General features: G+C 37.1%; 1 protein-coding gene and 1 long non-coding RNA gene across 2 annotated transcripts in view; one reads left to right on the top strand and one right to left on the bottom strand.

Moving 5' to 3' along the window:
- LOC137075215 (uncharacterized protein KIAA2012 homolog) overlaps positions 1 to 19,620 on the bottom strand; it is a 41,084-nt gene extending 21,464 nt beyond the window's left edge. Inside the window, exons 1-13 of the mRNA XM_067443541.1 lie at positions 19,475 to 19,620; positions 19,207 to 19,339; positions 18,836 to 19,105; positions 13,816 to 13,939; positions 12,857 to 12,991; positions 12,262 to 12,428; positions 11,642 to 11,828; positions 11,397 to 11,530; positions 10,000 to 10,180; positions 9,734 to 9,898; positions 5,595 to 5,756; positions 1,312 to 1,443; positions 869 to 946 (exon numbers count right to left, since the gene is read on the bottom strand). Coding sequence (XP_067299642.1) covers positions 869 to 946; positions 1,312 to 1,443; positions 5,595 to 5,756; positions 9,734 to 9,898; positions 10,000 to 10,180; positions 11,397 to 11,530; positions 11,642 to 11,828; positions 12,262 to 12,428; positions 12,857 to 12,991; positions 13,816 to 13,939; positions 18,836 to 19,105; positions 19,207 to 19,308 — 1,837 coding nt within the window. The 5' untranslated portion in view covers positions 19,309 to 19,339; positions 19,475 to 19,620. The remainder of the gene's footprint in view (positions 1 to 868; positions 947 to 1,311; positions 1,444 to 5,594; positions 5,757 to 9,733; positions 9,899 to 9,999; positions 10,181 to 11,396; positions 11,531 to 11,641; positions 11,829 to 12,261; positions 12,429 to 12,856; positions 12,992 to 13,815; positions 13,940 to 18,835; positions 19,106 to 19,206; positions 19,340 to 19,474) is intronic.
- The window catches only part of LOC137075216 (uncharacterized), a 184,734-nt gene that overhangs the window by 26,501 nt on the left and 137,325 nt on the right, over positions 1 to 20,908 (top strand). Inside the window, exons 7-8 of the long non-coding RNA XR_010905009.1 lie at positions 9,747 to 9,921; positions 10,039 to 10,113. This is a non-coding gene — a long non-coding RNA (uncharacterized lncRNA). The remainder of the gene's footprint in view (positions 1 to 9,746; positions 9,922 to 10,038; positions 10,114 to 20,908) is intronic.

Here is a 20,908-nt window from a genome sequence, read left to right as displayed (position 1 = left end):
GAGGGGGGCAGCTTGTGCTTTATATGCATGTTTGTGTGTTTGTGTCTTTTTGTACTGTACTATTTTCTCTCTCGTTAGGGCCCACATGAGATGAGTTTGAGGATGGGATTAATTTCTAAAAAAGGTTGGTTATGTAAAAATGCAAATTTGCTGAAAGGTTCTTAAGTGAATCCATACCAAGACATCTACAGCTACACCAGACAATGAGTCCAACAGATAGAAACGCATATATAAAAAGTAGCCGAATCATATAATTTTACAGTTATTGTTATATTATCTGATTATTAATACTAGAATATACAAATTTCAATAGGAACATTAATGCTAATTATTTAAATAATATTATTAATAAATAAACTACCATTCAAAAGTTTGAGTTTTTGCTAATTTAACAACAATGAAGATATTTGATTTCTATTTTAAATAAATGCTGTTCTTTTGAATTCATCTTTTTCTATATTCATCAAGGAATCCTGAAAAAAATTATAATTGCTTCCACAAAATATTAAGCAGCACATCTATTTAAATTTTTGATTATAATAAAAACAGATCTGAGCAGCAAATCAAAAACTTTTCTGAAGGATCATGAGATGCTAAGAACTGCAGTAATGATGCTAAATATAATATAATTAAGATAGAAAACAGTTATTATAAATTATATTTGTTTTTCTGTTCTTTCTCTTTTGGAACAAATAAATGCAGCATCAGTAAGCTTAAGATACTTATTTTCAAAATATTTAAAAATCTTACCAACCCCAAAGCTGTGAATGGTAGAATAATTGAATGTATATTGTTTCATATTAACCATGTTCGATAATAAATCTGCACACTCAAGATTAAATTCTTCCTGTGCGTTAGAAACTCTAACCTTCATCTGTTGTGTAGTCCTGTATAAGGATCGTCCAAGGCTGTTTCAAATCTCCCTTAGAAGTCACAACCTTAAGAACTGGAAACAAAGAGGCACATTCTTAAAGTTAACATCATCTCAGTCTATTACAGACCTCCTCTGCTCTCTATTTTTATTTTGTCTCCTGTGTTTCCCCTTCAGAGTACCTTTATTTGACCTGAACTCTTACCCAGCTCATACTCTGCCCTTGTAATACACTAACACAGACTCCCCTGACAACAAGAAGGTACATTTACAACATAATAACTAATAACACACGTCGTTGAGAATAACATCTTGTGAACATTTTGCTGCGTTTTTTTCTTTTTTTTAAGAGCCTAGCGAGCAAATGTCAGTGTAGACATTACTGTGTTCTGTGTTTATTTGGTTGAGCACAATATAAAACCAAGTAAAGCCTCGATTACCGTGACCTTGTGTGACATCACCCTTTATTGGGTGGTCCTCGGTGTCAACTGTGGGATCCCAGAGAGACAAGCGTATGATTTCACCATCAGGACCCATTATTAAGGTGCCCAACGCTTTGCCTCCCTGCCATTCTGAAAACACACAGAGTCAAACAGTGAGACTTGACAAACCTAAAAAAAGTTGACATTAAGCCACATGTCAAAAGTGTCATAGATGTGCACAGGCACACAGAAATACATTGTCAGTGTTATATTCATATTTAATGTGAAGTACCAATATGATCTCACTATTGAGCATTTGAATGTAAAGATTACACATATTTGACTCAAACAAGTATTAAGTATTTGAGACAAATCGAAAGCATCTAAATAAAAAAAGTGTTTATATATGCACAAGTTTAGAAGGAAACTTCTTTAGCAATCATTTGTATTTATATTAAAGGTGCACTATGCAGCTTTCCGTCCACTGGAGGGCGCCTATTCAAAACAAATGCGTAGTTTGATGACGCAAAGTGTAAGCGCAGCATCTTGGGAGATGTGGTCTTCTCATCACAGCCGGTGGAAAATAGAACTCGGGCAGAAATCACGTTCATGCATGTGGTTATTAACGTTACTGTAGTCTAAAGCAGAGCAGGACCGAGTGTTCTGGACCTGAGCACAGCTGCTGGAGCAATTGTTAAACAAATACCCGCCTCGTGAATACCGGGACTTTTATTATGACGGGACGGGACACATTCGCCGGGCGCCTGCACAGATCCGCTCTTCTGGTTATGATTTTGAGGTAATGTAGCTCTGTTTATCATATTAGATACATTTAAGTGTGTTTAAAACGATGTTATGACTTTACTCCGTGCGTTCATTGTTCACACTACTAAGAGTAAAGCACTCCTGCGAAATAAAAGCCGAAACCGAGGGTAACGCAGATATGACGCAATTGACAGGCGACTCCCTCAAATGCAATGCTGCAACGTCCCTGTCCTTAGTTAAAATAGCAATTTTCTCACAATTTACAAATAGTTGGAAACTTCTGGGATATTGTAGGTACTCAACTGAACAAAATATATAACACCGGCCTAGTGGTTTTTGGATTTTTTACTGCAAAAATACTACATAGTTCACCTTAAAAAATGTATTTGTGTAGTTACATTTTACTGTTATATTAATTTTGTCTCATTTTAAAGGGTTAGTTCACCCAAAAATGAAATTGATGTCATTAATACTCACCCTAATGTCGTTCCAAACTGGTAAGACCTCTGATCATCTTCAGAACACAGTTTAAGATATTTTATATTTAGTCCGAGAGAATTTCCAAGTCTATGCACCCTATACTGACCGTGTCCAGAAAGGGAATAAAAACATTATCACAGTAGCCCATATGTGACATCAGTTAGTTCATTAGAGTCTCTTGAAGCATCGAAAATATATTTTGGTCCAAAAATAACAAAAACTATGACTTTATTCAGCATTGTCTTCTCTTCCTTGTTTGTGTTCAGACCTCAAATAAAGATTTTAAATGGTTGTGAATCAGTGAATTGATAAATGATTTGGATGCCAGTGTCACGTGATTTCAGAAGTTTTGCAGTTTGGCATGCGATCCGAATCATTGATCGATTCGCTGATTCACAACCGTTTGAATCTTTATTTGAGGTTTGAACACAAACAAGAAAGAGAAGACAATGCTAAATAAAGTCGTAGTTTTTGTTATTTTTGGACCAAAATGTATTTTCGATGCTTCAAGAGATTCTAATCAACCAACTGATGTCACATATGGGCTACTTTGATGATGTTTTTATTCCCTTTCTGGACATGGACAGTTAAGTGTGCATAGACTTGCATATGCTCTCAGACTAAATATAAAATATCTTAAACTGTGATTGGAAGATGAACGGAGGTCTTACGGGTGTGGAACAACATTAGGGTGAGTCATTAATGACATCAATTTCATTTTTGGGTGAACTAACCCTTTAAGTTAATTTGTTCATGTTTAGAGCTTTTATTATCTGTTTCTCTCTCTGTTCATGTTTGAATTTCCTTGTTAATCTTCTAGTCTTTAATTGGTTCCTTTCTTCTCCATCCTTTCCCTGTTTGTTTCCATGGTTACTGACTGAGTTAGTTCTGTTCAGGTGTGTTTAGTTCATTTACCCTGTGTTGAGTCCTGTTCAGTTGTCTGTCGTTGTCTTGGTTGTTCTGTTCATGTTTTCATATTTCTGAAGAATCCTGAGTATTTGTAGTTAGTATATTTGGTTTGCAATAAAAACTGACAGACCAAATAACTGAAGGATGGATCTACCAGCAGTCTAACTGTTGTGCCTGGACCGGGAACAGCAGTCCCTCGAGGCACACACCCAAAGGTTTCAACAACGCATGCCTCACAAACTTTCCAGACCGATCACTGTGAACTTTCTAACGGGTCAGCTTGAACACAGAAACCTATCCGGTGTGGGTCCTTAAGGGAGCATGCCTATCCGGTGTGGGTCCTTAAGGGAGTTTTACAGAGTTTGTGAAGTGGGTGCTGGAAAACCATAGAGCAACAATAACTTCTGTCCAGCACAAGGATTCTGGCCTCAATCCCAACGCTCCTGAGTCTGCTTCATAATCCCATCCACTGAGTAATGTTCACTCCAATAAGAAAGATTCCTGCTATAAGAAGTACATGGTCAATTTCAGTGGTCACAAGGCTTCTAGTAAGTGAAATCCCAGAGTCTGTTCCAGTGGATGAAATCTCTGAGTCCATTCCAGTGAGAAAGATTCCTGCTCCAAGGATTTCAGCATTGGCAATTACAATGGTCACAATGCTCCCAGAGAGTGAAATCCCCGAATCCGCCCCAGAGGGTGAAATCCCCAAATCCACTCCAGAGGGTGAAATCTACAAATCCACTCCAGAGAATACAACTCCCCAGTCTGCTTCAGGGAAAGAAATTCCCCAGTCTGTTCAAATGAGTAAAATTCCAGATTTTTTCCTTCCAGTCTGCCCTAGTGGTATTGAAGGCATGGTCCTGTCCATATGGCTGTAACACTTATGTGTGTCTTGGCCACACACCAATCCACACCGGCCCCTGGCCAGGGTCCTGTGACTGCTCCAGACCATGTGTACACTCCAGACCATGTGTCCGTTCCAGGTTCCACCCCAGTCCATAAACCCATAGCTCCTCCCAAGAAAATATTGGGGGAGGAAGGAGGCTATATATCCCCGGCCATAGTGGCCAAGCCTGGATTCCCTGGCAATGCCACAAAGGCAATCGTCATTGGCTCCATGAGCCACCAGCACCGCCCTGGCCACCTGAACTTTCAGTGCCACACTAGCACCCTGATTTGTAGGCACTAACCTGGCCCCCTGAACTCTGCACCATCCAGGAGCCATCCTGTTCTTCTGAAGCATCCCCTTGTCAGCATCTAGGGTACCAACCCTCCCACTATTTGTTCTTGTTTAGAATCTGTTTTGAAGTGTTTGAATTTCCTTGTCAATCTTCTAGTCTTTTAATTGGTTCAATTCTCCTTTGTCATTTCCCTTTTTGTTTCCTTTGTTACTGACTGAGTATGTTCTGTTTACGGGTTTCTATTTAATTTACTCTCTCTTGTTTGTGGTGTATTTTGTGCTGCGTTCCAGGCAGGTTTTTGAGCCTGTAAGTTATGACTTCAAATCACGACTCATGCCTTTGTAGAGTTGCAGGCAAAGTCACAGCAAACTGCCTGAGCGCAAGGAATTGCGGTAGCTAGATATAAACAAAGCATAATGGACCGTATGGGGCTTCTGTTCATCTACAATCATTTCTATCGCCTAAGGTGCTTACACCTTGCTTATTTGAGGAAAACGGAGGAGGCAAAACGGTGAATAATGCAAGAGAAGCTGTTATACCATTTATTTTACGTTATTTGTATATTTGAAAATGTATTTGGTGTACGACTTTAATAAACACTGCATCTGTAGGGGTTGTCATTGTTGTTTCGTCAGAGCGCGTAACTGGGAGTACACCAATCTAGTACGAGTTCACGGGTGGGAAGTCACGGGTTTGACTGTCATTCCAGTGCATTTTCACAGGTAGAAGGTTGGAAAAACACGGGTTACGGGTTGCCTGCCCAGTGTTGAGTCCTGTTCAGTTGTCTGTCATCGCTGCTTTGTACTGGAGGTTTTGTTCCAGTTTTTCGTATTCCTGAGTTATCCCTCGACCTGCTTGTCTCCGGCTTCTTTTCTTTACTTAGACAAAGTGCCCAGCTAACAATTTTGGCTTTTTTGTTACTTGTTTTGAATTGTATTTAATAGTATTTATGAAGCATCCAGCTACCTCTGAGCTCTGGAGGAAGACAGCCTCTTGTGTTTCCTGTCTGTTCTTCGGTTGTGTCTGCAGGGTCATGTAGGTTCTGTCTGTACAGAGCCATGGAGCTCTGTTTACCTGGACCCCTCCGGCCCACCAGAGGGGGCAATGGACCAAGGGGGGGATGTTGATCTGAGGGAATTAAAGGAAAATAATGTACTTCAGACTGAACAAGAAATGCTCAGAAATTCTCATAGAGGCTTGTTTTGCCTGGGTCCCAAAGCGCTAGTGGACAACTGAACCTTAGCCTCTGTGTTGTTATTTACCATATCAGCCCCTGAGATCTCCCACCACCCCGTCCTTACTCCCCACTGCTCTGCCTGTCTAAAGACTTCATTTAGCTGCAGCCAAGCACTAACCGAGCCACACATGAAGAGGTGCTCGGCCCTCAGAGGGGGGCTGTGCTCTACCAGCCACTGCAGCCCTGGAGCTCGCAGCTTATTTAAGCTCCATATGAGGATAGTATGTGTGAACTAATGAGAAGAGGAAAGGCAGTCAGCAGCATGAAAAATGTAATGGTTAAAATGAGAAGGCTATTATACATAGGCAAGACTTTAAATTAATGGTTTAACTAAAAAAAAATTCAAATTAATATAAGGTAATGCATTAGTGTATTAAGATTAATGTTAATTACTTTATATACTAGCACACTTTTAAAGTAGGCATGAAACGGAAGTTGCAATAATCTTTTCTTCCCTGTTTTGGTTGTGGTTTGCTATTGCTGTGATGTCATTTGAGTGACAGGTTGTCCCGCCCTTCTCATCAGAGAAGAGAAGAGATGTTGATGCAAGAGGAAGGAGAAGTTATTTTGATTAAAGTTTGAGCACATGAATTAAAATTTTAAAAAAAAATGTACACAGATAAGTAATTTAATAAATACTGCAATATTCCATAAAAATACAAATTGTCAATTTTAATTTCATGGTTACTAACATTTCAAGTTACATTAGTATTAATCATGAATTATCAGTGGTTTATTATTAAACTAGACTTAACCTAGATTATTAAATGCTGTAAAACTCTTAATACTTCTTCTTCTTTTTTTTTTTTAAATGCCGTATTTTTCTCATATTTGACCTTTATTTCACACCGCTGTCTCCACCAAGGGGGTAATCTAGTAATCGGAAAGCGTTCCACCCATAGGGGCGGCCATTGTTAACCAAGCCATCACCTGCTGTTAGCATCCCATTGACTCCCATTCATTTTTGAGTCACTTTGACAGTGAATAACTTTACATCTGAGGGGTTTAAAGACTCCATTTGTCCATTGTTAATTTCTAAAGAAACACGACAATGTATATAAGGCTCCATTACCTTGTATCTTATACTATCGCCCCGTAGAAGCTGTTTTTGTAAAAATAGGCTAACGATTGCGTCATAAGCTCTGCGACTCTGTCGCACAGTTGACAAATTACCGACAGGAATTATAGAGACAGGAGGAGACGCTCCCAGGCAATCTTTTCCTGTTTATCAGACAGTTGGGGGGACGTGGATACATAAAGTACGATAAGTCAAGGGAGAAGAATGGGGAGAAGCCGATAGCGAGCCAAAAGCAACGGGAGAAAACATTTAAACAATGTGATTCAGATTTCACTTTCCACAACTACTAGAAGACCTACAACTGTCCGACAGGTTGCTTATGTCACATCTACGTCGTCAAGCTCAGTCTGAGCCTGCGCAGTTCGCTCAGCCATCAGGAAGTGAGTACTTCTAATTGACTTCACAATTCGCCGTTGAAGTCTATGGGATCGCTGTGTCTATTTCTTTTACTGTCTATTGTCTCCACTGTCCTTTGAACGGCTCGTTTGCTTCCTGCTTCTTTGAAGCCCATCCCTCCGAAAAACGCAATGGTCTTAGATTGGTGAGATGGCCAAATGTAGTTTCATGTATTTTTATTGGCTGAAGTGCCAAGCATAGGTTGCCGGAACGCCATGCCCCTTACCATTACAGGCAGAAGTCACATCTGCGGTGTAAATAATGGCGTCAATATTGCCATTCCAATTTTTGTTATTGTAGATTCAATTAGGGCTGCACGATTAATCGAAATCGAACCGCGATCGCGATTTGGCTTGTGTGCGATTATGAAAGTTCAAAGGATGTGATTTTAATTAAATAATTAAATGCCCCGTGTGTTAGCGAAGAGCGGCATCAGGAGTAAACGCTTCTCCGTTTGAAAGACTGCGAGTTTGAGTCGCTTATAACGTGCGTTTGAAAAAGCAACACGAGTCAAACATCTTCACAAACTAGTGAAGCGTTCATAAACCTGTTCAGCAAAAGACAACGTTTAATATCATGTTTTACCTCACTTCATATTGTCAGTCGAGTGTTTGTGAGCTGATGTGGCTTCTCATCACAGAATGAGGCAGACGATGCGTTATTTTATAATATACTTTATTATTATGAAAATACCCTTCACGGCTTGAAGAACTCAAATACACCATATTTAGCTGCAGTCGTGTTTATTGTCGTCATGTTTAATCAAAGCGTTTCTATCTTCTGTTTATCGCAATTTTACCCAGAATAATCGCAATTACATATTTCCCCCAAATCGTGCAGCCCTAGAATGAATATAACCAGATATGTTTCGCAAAAAATAAAAAATTATGAGCCTGTTACAAAACCTAACCATGCCTCCACTAGTCTACTGCACTGGCCAAAATGAAACACAAACGTGTTTTGCATGACTGTAGCTGAAATAGCATGTGGTCAAACACAACAAACGTTGTACAATAATAATAGAAACGTCATAAATAAATAAATAAACGATGTTCGCGAGTGTGATTACATATAAGTTTGTTGGTGTTTGTAGCCGTTTGTTGGAGAAGTATTAAACAATTTAGTTAACTGCCAAGCATAGCCAAAGTTGGTCTTGATGCAACCAAAACACACACAGAAACTAACGCTACACATTTAAAAGACATGTACTTATAGGTTTAGGCTCATAAACAGCAACTTCTGCCTTTAAAGTGGGAACTGCTTCATCTTTAACTATGAGCCTTTGAGCAAATCCTGTATTAAACTTGTTAAGATTCTTGAAGCTGTCTTCCATGAAATGTGCAGGACAGATGGATAAATTTACATTGTAATCAGCAGAAACTAAATTAATCACAAATTGTAACCATTGTTCCCGAAGGTCGAACACAGAAGTCTTAAAAATAACAAAGTTTTGATGGCTTGTCTGCAACACTCTAGCCTACTGCAACAACTCTCTCTTCGTAATGACTGCAACGTGGCCTCGCCCACTTTGTTGCGTGTTCAAGGGGGGCAGTGTTTATGTTATCAGCAAGGGTTTATGATGTCACCAACCCGGAAAAGAAGCTTGTTGTATTCCAAACCTGACGTTTTTTTAGGCAATAAACTGCCATAACTTTAAAAGACAATATCTCCGATTGCATTAAACTTTCAGCGCTGTAACTTTGCAGATACTGTTATTTTCTGCAGATTTTCTTTGCAGATACTGTTATTTAAAATATATTTCAATTGCATTTTAGAATATTAACATTTAATCATTTAGTTAAAACCACTCAAGGAAATGCCATTTAACTTTAGCCATCATAAAGTAAGACAATTTTTTTTATTTTATTTTTTATGTAACAATTACCCTGTACACACGAACCATAATCAAATAGAACTGTTGTTTTTACTGTGTTATCAAATTCAAGTGGGATCACATGATTCCAGACTCTTGGGTATTGCATGTACATGCACAAGTCATAGTCTTGGCAGTGTTCTTGTGTTATTTCATCACTTGACCAGTTTTCAATACAGCAGTGCTGTTGACTTTCAGGAGTCATTTCGAGTTCTGCGCCCAGGTGTTCTTTCAATATGTATTTCAAAAATATTATCTTTCGAAAATGTTTGACAAGTTTTTGAGTTTGAATTGAATGTCAGCACCACTTTTTGAATTTGTTAGGTAATGCTTCAGTTACAGCACTGGGTTGAGGCATGAAAAGATCGTATCACAAAAATGATCTTGCTATAATGGATTGTTTTTGTTAAGTTGCTTGTGCTGCCTCATGCATCATAAGTAATTGTATTTATTTCAGCAAATATGTTTGGAGTCATATCAGAAGCCACACTGTGTTGAATCTAAAAAAGAAATATCATTACCTCCTTTTTCTAGATCGTCAGACCACATGACATGGCCAAAGTCCATATCTACAATTCTGCACCTGCTGTCAGAAAGTGGGTCTTCTACTCTTTGGTCTAGCCCCTCTGTATGTGCCAGATCACCACATGGCTCATGCTCCTTAATAGGGGTCCTATAAAGGTCATCTAAGCACAATAAAGAAAGAACGGTTAGTAAAAGGTGGCATAAACCAATTCATTATGCAAATGTGTTTGTTGGTAAAAGTGTGCAATGTGATGTTGAAAACCTTTTGGCTGATGGGTGTCTGTATGTTCTGTTTGCGCAGGGAAAAGCAGCAGCACTTTCCTGTGCACGCGGCTCTCTGAGGAGTTTTCATGTGAAGTTCCCACTTTGATGCCAGGTATGTGTAGTTCTTGTTGTGGTAAATTCTCACAACTCCTTTTTGTATCTGTTATTTCGGGTTTATTCTTCAAGACAATTACAAAACAATTGCACAATTTATATGCATTTAAGTCATTTTCAGAAGTTTGGAGTCAGAAGATTTTTTTTATTAAAGGGGTGGTAAAACACGATTTCACTTTTCTAACTTTAGCTAGTGTGTAATGTTGCTGTTTGGGCATAAACAACATCTGCAAATTAACAACGTTACAACATGTAGGGAACTACAGACATTCCTCCAGGGTTGCTGACCATCACTAACCCCAATATTTACATAAACCCCTTCTCCGAGAATATTAAGGAATATTAATAATAAGGGTGGCAAGGCCGTCTGAGAAACGTGCACTAGGCGGTTAGCGAATCACAACACACTGAGCCAGCTATACACGACATGCTATATTAAACTGAGAACTATGCCCACTGGAGGGGAAAGTAATCAGCGACAGGAAATATAATATATAAAACTGACATTTTTAACCTCATATTAATATACTAAATGTGTTAATTAATGCAATACCATAACATTTCAACGTCCTTACCAATGTTAATATAATTATTTAAACTGATTACTTCATTAAACCTTATGTAAACACATACAGTAAGGCCTACATCTAATTCAGCATTACATTACCACCCCTTTTATTAATGCTTTTATTCAGCAAAAGTGCATTAAATCAATCAAAAGTCATAGTAAATGATTAAAAGAAAAATGTATACCACAGTTTCCACAAAAATAATAAGCAGCATTTTGACATTTTAAAATATATAAAAGTAGAACATTTATTTTAATTTGTAATAATATTCCACAATATTCACTTTTTAAAAATGTTGTCTATTAGAAAATAGGAAAATAAGTAATTTATCATGCAAGAGTCAACAATATCTCTATATGTAGAAGCTAGAGTAGATGGTAAAATGCAGAAGCGAACAGAGAGCAATTTTGTTAGGTTTATTTATAGCAAAGAGTCATTTTGAGGTTTATGCTTGAATGAGAGCTCCAGGTGTTCTTACAATACATATTTCAGTAATATTAGATTTGTTTTCTCTTTTGAAAATGTTGACAAGTTTTGTCAAGAAGTTGACAAGACGTTAACATCACAGAAGTTAGAACATGCAGAAAAGTAGAGAGCAAGAGGAGGATTTTTTTAGGTTTGTTTATGAAGTGCATTGGTCTAGAGTTATGGTTGAGATAAATATGTCATCGTCCATTTCTTGGAGTGTAATTACCAAATACCAAATTCTTACCATTGTTAAAGTGATGTCAGAGTCTGGGTTGACCAGCGGGCTGTGGTTAATGGGTGGTAAGTGGAAGACGGTGAAGCTGGGATCTGTTTCTATGTTCACTCTCCTCATGTGAGTTTCACCTCCACAATGTCTCACTAAAGCAAAGTTTGGGGAACATATTTATTAAATGTATGACTTCAGGCTTGTATCTGGATGTCATATGTGGATTTTATGGACATTAAATGCTGATGTAGCTCTTGTCTTACTCTGACGGGATCCCTCCATGTGTCCACCATAGTAGTTGACCCGTGAGACTGGGCTGTATTCCAAAGATGAATCCACATACACTGACCTAAGAGGGCACATATCTGCAACACCATTTCCACTCTCCATCCGAGTGTGCTTCCCACGGCCATTTAGATCCTTGAGATGGTCGATAGGATGTGGGAGTATCTGGTACATGTCAAAGCAAAATAATGAAAAGCTCTTTAGCTAAGTTTTAAAGTTATGGTCACATAGTTTGGAAAAACATGTGGACTAAAAAGTGGCTATCATTTAGACTTTTGATCAAATTCATATGTACAGTACTTCGCCTTAGCGTATCTGCTCTCCGTTTTTCATTGTACAGGTTCAAAAGCGAAATACTTCACATAAACAACAGTATATTACATCAGTGACAGAGATTAACCAAGAAAATGAAATCAGATGCTCTTAAAGGTCAGATGTTTACTTGTGAGCAGACCTTTCCAAATATCTGGTCTTATGATGCCAAAAGCAAAGTGTCAATTACATGGTTAGAGGGAATTTCAGGTCACTGTTGGGAAAGAGACAAAAAAGAGCCAGAGGAAAATGTACTTAAGATGATTTTTCTGGTTATTGGACTCACTGTTTGATCTTCGGTCTGATGTGCAGGTTCTGTTTCAGGGATCAGAGTCATCTGAGCTCTGCATGTGTCAGCCTCTATCCTGAGACTCCTATCCTGTATTTTTCTCTCTTTCGGCTTTTCTCTTAGTTCGTCTTTCTGTACATTAGTCTGAAAGGTCATTTGTTCATCTGGAATCAAGATCGATTTTGACATTAGGTTATAGCGCAACCATTATTCCATGTATCCAATTATTTTTCACAGCAAGCAGAAGCTGCTTGTAATCAAAATGGTTTACATTCTAGGACTGAGTTTTTGCTTCTTCTTGGCAATGGGAAGGTAAAATCCCAACTAAAAGCTTGACATCCAAACATGAATGGAGCGCATTCAGAGGCAGGTATCTGATATGTGTTAAAGATCTTAAAGATGTAAACATTCAACCTCTGAATGGGCTTTAACTAAACACTGGCAAACTGGAAAAAAAATTACGTTTCTGCATTGTGTTTGCTGGCATCGCTGTGCTGCACAGGATGTTGTTGATCTAATCAAGAACTTCTTTTGAATAGTCAACGTTTATCTGATTGTTTGTGTCATTTTTGGTGGATTTCATGAACTATACCTGGTGTAGCATGAGTTTTCTCATGGACATGTACCAAACCCTCCGTTATGGGAGGCAGAGGGCCCAGGGCAGTCCTGTTGGGCCTAGGGGAGCAGAGAAAATGTGGCTGGTATCTAACCTGTCCAGCTTTCTCTCCTGAAACACAATGAGATTTATAATTTTAACAAGACACTGTAAAAACTATTATATGCTGCAGAGTGAATTAAAGTAAGACAAAAAAAGGGTTGGAAGAAAGTTAAAGTATTGTATTTTGAGCAAAAAGTGTATCTTTAAGTTTTCAGCATCATTACTCCAATCTTCAGTGTCACATAGTCCTTCAGACATCACTATAATATGCTGATTTGCTGCTCAAGAAACATTTCTTATTAGTATCAATGTTGAAAAAGTTGTGCTGCTTTTTTCTGATAAAGTTGACTGATGAATAGAAAAAAAATGAAACAATTAAAACAAAGAATCATAAAAATATATAAATAAATATATAAAAATGGCATTTATTCTGTTTCTCACAAAAAGCTATTGCTTTGTTTCAATAGACTTGGAATATAGGGCATGAGTCATATGGACCATTTTTATGATACTTTAATGGTGTTTATTTTCACTTTGGGAGCTTGACAGTCCTCTTTTGATTATGTTGAAATGAGCAGTCAAGACATTCTATAAATCATATTTTTTGTTCCACAGAAGAAAGTAAGTTATGCAGGTTAGAAACAATATGAGGGTGAGTAATTGATCACAGATACATTTATATATATATATATATATATATATATATATATATATATATATATATATATATATATATATATATATATATATATATATATATATATATATATATAATTTTATTATTTATTTATTTATTTAATTTTTATTATTATTATTATTATTATTATTATTATTATTATTATTATTATTATTTATTTTTTACAAGATTGACCAGATTGTTTAAAGGTCTTCACCTTTAACCTTGCTTGGATTATAGTTCTTCTCTCCAGGCTTGTGTTGCATGTGGATGTTCTGTGCAGCATGTTTAGTATCTGGCAGTAAGGGGTGCGTTACACCAGCAAAAGATCCAACTTTTGCCTAAGAGAAACAAAGAATCATATATAAAAATACGTGTTTGATTTTCACATCTTTATGATTTTTTTAGGCCTCTCTAAACATGGAATTGTTCCACATTATCTCGAACTATCTCTTTTTTTAAACCACTCAAACGTAATGTTCACTTAGTTTCAAGGTCATTTATCTTTATTTTCATGATGGATTTCTCTGCGCACAGCCTATTTGTATTAAACGTCAGTGGAAAATGAAAACGTGAAGCTGGAAGTCACCCTGGAATTCTCTTGGATGCAATACCTTGAAATGTTTTCAAAAGAATATAAGAGAACTGAGATGTTTTGATCTCCTGTTGAACATTTAACTGTAATAAAGACATACCAGACATCATTGTGTTGAAATCAGTCAAAAACTGAAATTTCAACACCATATTTATTAGAAATGATTGTTCCATGCACATCATTATTTATTATTTTTTAATTAATGTGTCCTGGTAATCAAAATATTTTCCCCTCCTTCTTTGCAGCGACATCTCTTCTCTTCTCTCATGACTTGTTTACTGGCAAGAGAGCGGGATCAACTTACAATCACAGCAATAGCAAATCTAATCAATTCCCAATGGATGAAATCAAGTCACACTACATTTTTTTCTAGTTCAAGAATCCATTTCATTTAGATATAAAGTACAGCATCACAATAGAGAAGAAAAAGTTTCTTTTTTTTTTAAGTTTAAATGTATTCAATTGTATTATGGGTTTTGTATTTGAGGGGTGCTACAGTGGTATTATTTAAAAAAAAGTTGAATGCAGGTGTACCAAGTTTCCAACAATACCAAGTTTCATAAATGCATTTGAGCTAGTTTTATTATTTTTTGGAGATTTTATTTTGGTAGATCTCATTTAGATTACATATTTTGCTAACAGTCACACTGGTGTTATGTTTGTAATTATGAGCATTACTGGTTTGAATTCAGCTGGCCTCGCTGAGGATGACTATGGCAGCCATTTTGAGTCATGGAGCACACCTGTGTTGTTTAAATTCTGCTGCAGTTAAACGTGACAGATCGAGACTTCACACAGGCCACCCACACCGGAGACCCTTCTTCCTGGAACCCCTCCAAATCCCTGTCCAAACCCTCATGTCTATGAGGTAAACACACTGATTACTGCATTCAACTCTCATCACCTGGATCATTCCCCCTTTGCCCTGAGAGAGTGCCATTTCGGTCACATACTGCAGCAATTTGTCTGTGTCATTGAAGTTGCTCTTTTCCTGCTGATCACAGAGTATTCAGGCAGTTTCTCTTCTGATTGTTCATGCGGGTTTATGTTTGGATGATAGAAGCTGGACATTGTGAAAAGGAAGCCACCATGGACTTTACCTTTCTCATTCAAGATGCACTCTTGATTTGGTGATTCTTTTGATCTCCTTCCGCATCGACAGATGATTTTCGGGGGAGCAGAGAGAGGATGGATTAATGTGCATATAATGAGGGAACAGTCAAGGGCTGTGGAGCATTAGCAGATTGTGGTGGACGGGAATTGGATAGATTATGGACTGTGTGCTTATGTAAAATCCCTCAGGACACCTTTATTAAGATTTACAGCTCACATCCCACAGAGGTCAAATGGCGCATTATGGGTAAATCACCAGTTTGATTGACCTGGAATGTGTGGAAATTGAAGACACCTTGAGGACTGACCGCGTGTGTGTGCGCTGCAGACTGATGGCGGTGTTATCTCCCCTGTCCAGGTGCAGTTTTAAGCACTCAGTGAAAGATTATGAAGTGAAATGTAAAATGAACATACCACGTTTCACCTACTTGCCTTCAGGATGGGGTTACCTCTCTGGTCAAAGTAGCAGTTTGCCAATGAGGGCCGGTAAACTAATACTACCGCAGAGTCTGTCACCCTGACCTGAACCTGAGTTTCAACTTTTCTAGGCAGTAAAATTTTGGAAGATTTACTGTGGACTGACCTGTCCCTCAAGTACGTCCCATTGCTCTGCGGCAATCAGGAGGCAACTTCAGGCAGGTCGGCACAATAGTCCATTTGTAGTAGATCTGGGCCTCTTAACTGAATACATTTGACAGATAAGGAACTGTTTCATGCAGTACTAGGTCATGTACATGTGCCTTAACTGGTACATTAATCAGACGACTTCGGTTCAGCTGCCTTTTCAGTATCTAATGTTATTTTAAACTTGACCATTATATCTTTATTTCCAGAATAGTAAATCTGAATGATGTTTCCAGAAGTTTCATGGCATCTGCATAAATATAGCATTAACATTATTGTGTAACACCTACTAAAATCAATTACATTTTTTGAAATTAATTTTATTTTTAAAAGTCACTCAGTTTCCTTTTTTAAAAGTTTGCTTAATTGTATTGAATGTGCATACTTTTACAAGTATAGCCTATATACACTCACCTAAAGGATTATTAAGAACACCATACTAATACTGTGTTTGACCCCCTTTTGCCTTCAGAACTGCCTTAATTCTACGTGGCATTGATTCAACAAGGTGCTGAAAGGAATGTTGGCCCATATTGATAGTATAGCATCTTGCAGTTGCTGGAGATTTGTGGGATGCACAAACGATGCCCAATTGGCACTAAGGGACCTAAAATGTGCCAAGAAAACATCCCCCACACAATTACACCACCACCACCAGCTTGCACAGTGGTAACAAGGCATGATGGATCCATGTTCTCATTCTGTTTACACCAAATTCTGACTCTACCATCTGAATGTCTCAACAGAAATCGAGATTCATCAGACCAGGCAACATTCTTCCAGTCTTCAACTGTCCAATTTTGGTGAACTTGTGCAAATTGTAGCCTCTTTTTCCTATTTGTAGTGGAGATGAGTGGTACCCGGTGGGGTCTTCTGCTGTTGTAGCACATCCGCCTCAAGGTTGTGCGTGTTGTGGCTTCACAAATGCTGTGCTGCATATCTCAGTTTTAACGAGTGGTTATTTCAGTCAAAGTTGCTCTTCTATCAGCTTGAATCAGTTGGCCCATTCTCCTCTGACCTCTAGCATCAACAAGGCATTTTCTCCCATAGGACTGCAGCATACTGGATGTTTTTCCCTTTTCACACCATTCTTTGTAAACCCTTGAAATGGTTGTGCGTGAAAATCCCAGTAACTGAGCAGACTGTGAAATACTCAGACCGGCCCGTCTTGCACCAACGACCATGCCATGCTCAAAATTGCTTAAATCCCCTTTCTTTCCCATTCTGACATTCAGTTTGGAGTTCAGGAGATTGTCTTGACCAGGACCACACCCCTAAATGCACTGAAGCAACTGCCATGGGATTGGTTGATTAAACACGCAAAATTAATCCTGTGAAAACTATTTTAAAATTGGACATTGCCAAGCCAACAGAAGGCCTACTTTAAAACCTTTTATCGGGCTCAGTTTTGTAATATCAACTTTGGAACACAACTTGGTTAGACATATGGCTTTGATTTTCTTGCAATTTTAAAATCCAAATTTTTTTTTTGTTCAGTTGCTTTACAGGAAATCTGAACCCCTATAACATTTTTAGACTTGGGGGTAACAGTACACTTTTAAAAAGTGAACTTTGTAATAGTCAAATTAAAAGTTTTACTTTAAAGTTCTTAATATGTTTTATCTTTTATCAGCAGGGCAAACTAAAATTAAACAAATAAGTTGTTACTGTTAACTTCAGAGTTTTGTGAATATTAGAGTTTTATGAACTTGACCTAAAACTCAGCTATTTCCCAGCATGCCTTTCCATGGCACTCAAAATGGAGATTAAATGCTAAAATTAAGTGTTGTATAATGTTTTTTGTGCAAGATTAATGTTAAGTAATGCTTTGATATGCTAATTAGTATAAGTATTAGTATTTTACAGCTAATTTCAGCTAGCTTTCCACTACTAAAATATTTAAATTGACATTACGTGACAATTATAAGTTAAATGTATAAATTAACAACATTTTCTTGAAATGTCTGAGTACAAAATTGAAATCTGAATTTTCTCTTTTTTTTGGAGTTTTGTCAACTTATTTGAGTTTACACTGTAATTACGACAAACAAGTTTCAATAGAAATTGCATTAAAGTTTTGTTTTGTTTGTTAATGCTGGTCAGTATACATTCAGCAGTTCACTTAAATCATATTTCAAAGACAATAGAAGTAATTGTGAAACTACACATAAAGATGTATTTAAGTCCTTCTTAAGAGGGTCAAAAATCACTCTAAAATATCAGCTAATTGTATTTAATATACAACATTTATATTTCAATTTAATTAACATACACATAAGTTTGCACTTTCTTTTAAAAGTTATTTCTATTATAAATATGCTATTTTTAAGTGCTATTTCCCACAATATTGTAAAACATTTCTTCTCTTTAACTCAAAGTTTCGAATTTTATACGTTTTGAAAAATGGAACTTAAAGTTATCAATGGTTTGTGAGTTGAAACAAAGGTTATCTTCATGTTTTGTTAAATTTACTCACGCAGGTGAACTTTAATTTCTAACCACCAGGAAATGTTTTACAGTGAAGGGTAATAGTGTTATTCATTAGCAGGCTATTCTCACGAAAATGCGTATAAATAGTACGAGTGTGCAATTTCGTGGAATATACACCAAAACTCATTTTGGCGTGTCTATGCCACGCTGTTTTTCGCGTGCATATGATACGCACTTTATGGCGTATTATACATACGAACCCCCCACCCCACCACCCTAAACCTACCCAAGAGCGTGTCATATATACGCTATAAAGTGCGTATCGTACGCACGCGAAAAACAGCGTATCATATGCACGCCAAAATGAGTTTTGGCATATACATTCCACGACATTGCACACTCGTACTATTTATACGCATTTATGTGTGATCGGGTTGCCATTAGTGTTATTCATTCTTCTATTTCACAAATTTACCTTCTTTTTTCCAAAGGCCAAAATTGCTCCAGTCAGGTCTTGCAGTGTGTGCAGCTGCTTCTCAACTTCCTGTTTTGAGCAGCTCAAAGCCTTTCTCTTCCTGTTAACCTGGCCAGATTGATATACCAGTGCGAGATCTTCTGAATACAGAATAAGAGGTCCTCTCCTTGTACTGTAGGTCTTAGGTGGTGCCGGCTCTATGCCTCCAAAAAAACGGCCACTGCTTGTAAGACGCAGCGGTGGAAGCTGAGATTTCCAGTTGAAGTAGTCCTATAGTTAGCAAAAAATAATGGTCTGCTGCGTTTGTATTTAAACAAACTAATTTATTGAAACTGGCCTTATAGACAGTCAGATATGTAAGAAACATTTACCTCTGGTTCAAAACAGACCTCCAGTCTTCCATCCTTACCATCTTCATCTGGCACAATTTGACCATACCCACGACTCAGCAATGACAGGACAAAATCTTTCATTGTGGTGCTATTAATGTTCTTTGAATGAATGCTGAAAAAGTTTTTAGGACCACAAAGACCTTTTTAAATTGTAATATTGTTATTATATACAGCAAATGATGAAATAATGTAGGTTTCAAATAACTTTTTGAAAGTATTTTATTATGGTCAAAGTCTTTTCTCATACCTCAGTTCGTGGCCCAGCACCCCTCTCCTCAGCGACCATTTCTCTTTAACTCAGAATGCATTTGCGTGTTCGTTCAGCATCCCCGCCGTTGCTCTTACATACTGCAGAATCATTTCGGCCCATGTTACGAATGTGTGTGTTTGCTGAGCTTTGGTGTTGCTAGGCTCTCCACGACAGAGCACTGTTTTCTTGTTGCCTTGGTTTCAACCGAGCAATTACCCCCTCCTGGTCAAGCCAGCAACTCTGACTACCTTAGCTAAAACCATCCTAAAATACAAACAAAAGGAAGATGACAGCTCACAGCTTTTTGTGAATAACCTGAAAGACCTGTTCTGTCATATGCCCAGTATACATCCCTAATTAGTGTCATTGACTGTGCCACAAGAAATAGACCTTTCCTTCCTTTACATAAAACCCCTCCATCAATCAAACAGACAGGGGAAACTGTTAAAGCGTACAACTAAAAGACCTTTCAGAATGACCTTAAATAATGTAAGAGAAAACCACAGGGTTATTAAAGTTAAATGAAACTCAAACTAAAACCATACACAGTAAAAAAAAAAAAAAAAAAAAAAAAAAAAAGTAAAATATGAAGGATTTTTTTTTCCAAACTGATTTTTTTAAACAGGTGTTTTACCTGTATTTTTAATTACACATTGCATTAGTTTGTGTTTTAAGGGTAAACAGAAATTTCCGTAAAATTACTGGACAATGTACTGGCAGAAAATTACATTATATCTTCTGTTTTATTTTTTACAGTGTAGGTAAACAGAAAAAAAATGATTAATGAAAATGATCAGTTAACATAACTTTAAAAAAAGTGAGGAAACCCGTCCCCTTAAAATTATTAAGTAATAAACTTCATGCGTAATTGAAGTTATATGAATTTGGCAATTCCACATAAGTGTAGTTTATTTATTTAATCATTTTAAGGCAATGGGTTTGCTCAAATCGTTTTTTAAGGTAAGTCAACTAATTGCTTTATTTTACAGTTCTGTTCATAATTATGGCAATCAAATCCCCTTTATTTATATAGCGCTTTTTACAAGTCCAATTGTTTCAAAGCAGCTTGACAGTGTAAACAGGAAGATAATGCAACAGAATTTGATTTGGCTGTACTGCCGCTCTGGTGAAACTGGTGATGTTAAATGAAATAAAATAAAATTTATTCAAAATGTATATTTTATTTCAGCTAGTTGCCAAGATTAACATTCTCATCTATCATTTTACTGACTATCTATTACTAACATTTTCATTTAGATTAACTTGATAATAAAACTGTAAATATATAGCCACATTTTAGGGGGGAAAAACTTATAAAAATTACAAAAACTAAGCAAAATTACTAAAACTTTAAAATGAAAATGAAAAAAGAAACTACAGAAATAAAGATATTAATAAAAAAATAAAATAGTATCTCATTGATACTAAAAT

The sequence above is a fragment of the Pseudorasbora parva genome, chromosome 5, assembly GCF_024679245.1.
Source record: "Pseudorasbora parva isolate DD20220531a chromosome 5, ASM2467924v1, whole genome shotgun sequence".
In the NCBI taxonomy this organism is placed as follows: Eukaryota; Metazoa; Chordata; class Actinopteri; order Cypriniformes; family Gobionidae; genus Pseudorasbora; species Pseudorasbora parva.
This window is presented reverse-complemented; position numbering and strand designations above follow the sequence as displayed.